Genomic DNA, 1974 nt, shown 5'->3' with positions numbered 1-1974 from the left:
GGTGTGCGCGCAGCCCTGCTGCCGCCCGACGGCCTACGAGGACGAGGTGTCCTTCCTGGACGCGCACAGCCGCTACCACACGGTGCACGAGCTGTCGGCGCGCGAGTGTGCCTGCGTCTGACCCTACCTCACCAGGCCCGGCGCGACGGCGCCCCCCGTCCCGCCTGGCGGGCCCCGCGACCACGGACTGCCCCTGCGCAGAGGACGCTGTCGAGGCCTCAGGACTGTCCGATACCCGCACCAGATAAAGTGTGGAAAATGGAGCCTGGGTCGTGATTCCGCGTCCCGGGGGTGCCACGTCTCCGAGGGACCTGAGAGGGTGGGGTGGGGGGAGCAGGCGGCAGCTGCACCGCGAAGAGGGGGGCGGGGCGCTCCCCCTGCTGGATGGCGGGAGGCTCAAGGTGGGCTCTGGGGCAGCGGAAGTAGACGCCCAGAGGCTCCTCTTCCCGTGGACCAGAACGGAGAGTGGGGCGCGTGGGGGCGACGTCGGCAGGGACCGTCCTTCCCACCTGCCTGCGGGTCCCCGTGGCCCTCCCCCGATGGGTCCCTCGTCCGCCGCCTCCTCCCTGCCAAGCGAGCCTGTGGGTGGGAAGAGAGAGCCAAAGGCAGGTGAGGAGTCTGAGGTCCAGGTGGACCCGGCCTCCCTCCACTAAAGGACCTTGCGGGCCCGTCAGCCCCCACGGAGGGAACTGAGAGCACTATCTCCTTTCACTGGCTAAAAATATATGCGCGCTGCCCATCTCCCTGTGGGGATAGGTCTGGGGCGGGCGCCAGCCCTGTCCAGCCCGAATCCGGCGCCTGCTGGGCCAGAGCGGGTCCCCCGGGGACATAGGTCCTGGGCCCATAAAAGCCCTGGCTGGAGCTCCCGGGGGGATTTACAGCGCGTCCCCTTGGAGGACAGAAAAAGCCTGGCGCGGTGGTTAGCTCTGCCCTGGTGACACCTTGATGCCCGTCAGGCCCAGGACAGCCCAGTGTGCTGGGTTCCCAGAAGGTGGGGAGGGGCTGGGGCCCCTCGGTTGCAGGAGGGGAGGGCAGGGGGCAGGTGCTGGGCCCTTGGCTGACACCCTGGAAACCACAGGGTGTGGACCATCCCTCCTGCACCTGGTTCTGGAGGGAGAACCCCCCTCCCCACCCCAGACAGCTTTCCTGAGGATGCGGGGCCCTCTCCCCCTCCCTCGCCCCCAGCCCCACCGTGGCTCCCTAGGGAGCACCCCTTCCCTCCTTCACCATTCCCCTGGCCTGGCCCTGTCGTCTCCTGCACGGCGCAGCTCAGGGCCTCCTTCTAAACACCGTGTCCTCCCCACACCCAGTCCCATATCCCGAAGCTGCAGGGACCCGTCAGAAGCTGCCCCAGGAAGGTTGGAACAGCCCAGCAGAACATCCCCAGTTCCCGCTACCCAGGGCCCCAGCTGCAGCTGGACACACTGGAGGCGGCTACCAGGCAGGACTTCCAGGGGCGCCGCGGGCAGGGCTGGCCGCCAGGCCCCAGCCCCTGGGTGGTCTGCTTGGAAGGAAGTTTCAGAGCGGAGGCTGGATGGGGTCCCCACCCGCCCGTGCAGTCTTCTGACTCGGAGGTTTGGGGGGCGGATTCCTGGTTGTTTGGGCTGACTCAGCTCAGCCGTGGCAGAGACGCCGGGTCCCTATCTGCTTGAGGCAGACGTCCAGCCTCAGTTTCCCCATCCGAGATGGCCTGAGCCACAGAGGGGGAAGCTGCTCAGCCAGGTTCAGTGGGAGAATCGACCTTGGAGCCCAGGTCTGTGGTCCCTGAAGTGCAGCAGTGTGTGTGTGTGTGTGTGTGTGTGTGTGTGTGAGCGAGTGTGTGAGTGAGTGTGTGTGTGCACGCCTGTGTGTGTGTGTGTGTGTGTCCCTCTCAGGGCCTCCTGGCACCTCGCTTCCTCCTCTCCCACTCAGTTCCACAATCCCAACCACCGGGCGCTGGCCCAGCCCCCCAGAGCCTGGAACAAAAACCCAGTG

At 67.2% G+C, this 1974-nt stretch overlaps 1 protein-coding gene across 1 annotated transcript in view; it reads left to right on the top strand.

Moving 5' to 3' along the window:
- NRTN (neurturin) overlaps window positions 1-227 on the top strand; it is a 10451-nt gene extending 10224 nt beyond the window's left edge. Inside the window, exon 4 of the mRNA XM_077751996.1 lies at window positions 1-227. This exon is cut by the window's left edge and continues 2 nt beyond it. Within this exon, the coding sequence (XP_077608122.1) occupies window positions 1-121 (121 nt within the window). The 3' untranslated portion in view covers window positions 122-227.
- Window positions 228-1974: the final 1747 nt, after the last annotated feature.

This window comes from Crocuta crocuta, unplaced genomic scaffold, assembly GCF_008692635.1.
Source record: "Crocuta crocuta isolate KB4526 unplaced genomic scaffold, BGI_CrCroc_1.0 scaffold110, whole genome shotgun sequence".
NCBI lineage: Eukaryota > Metazoa > Chordata > Mammalia > Carnivora > Hyaenidae > Crocuta > Crocuta crocuta.
The sequence above is the reverse complement of the archived record's forward strand: the minus strand, read 5'-3'. Positions and strand labels throughout refer to the sequence as shown.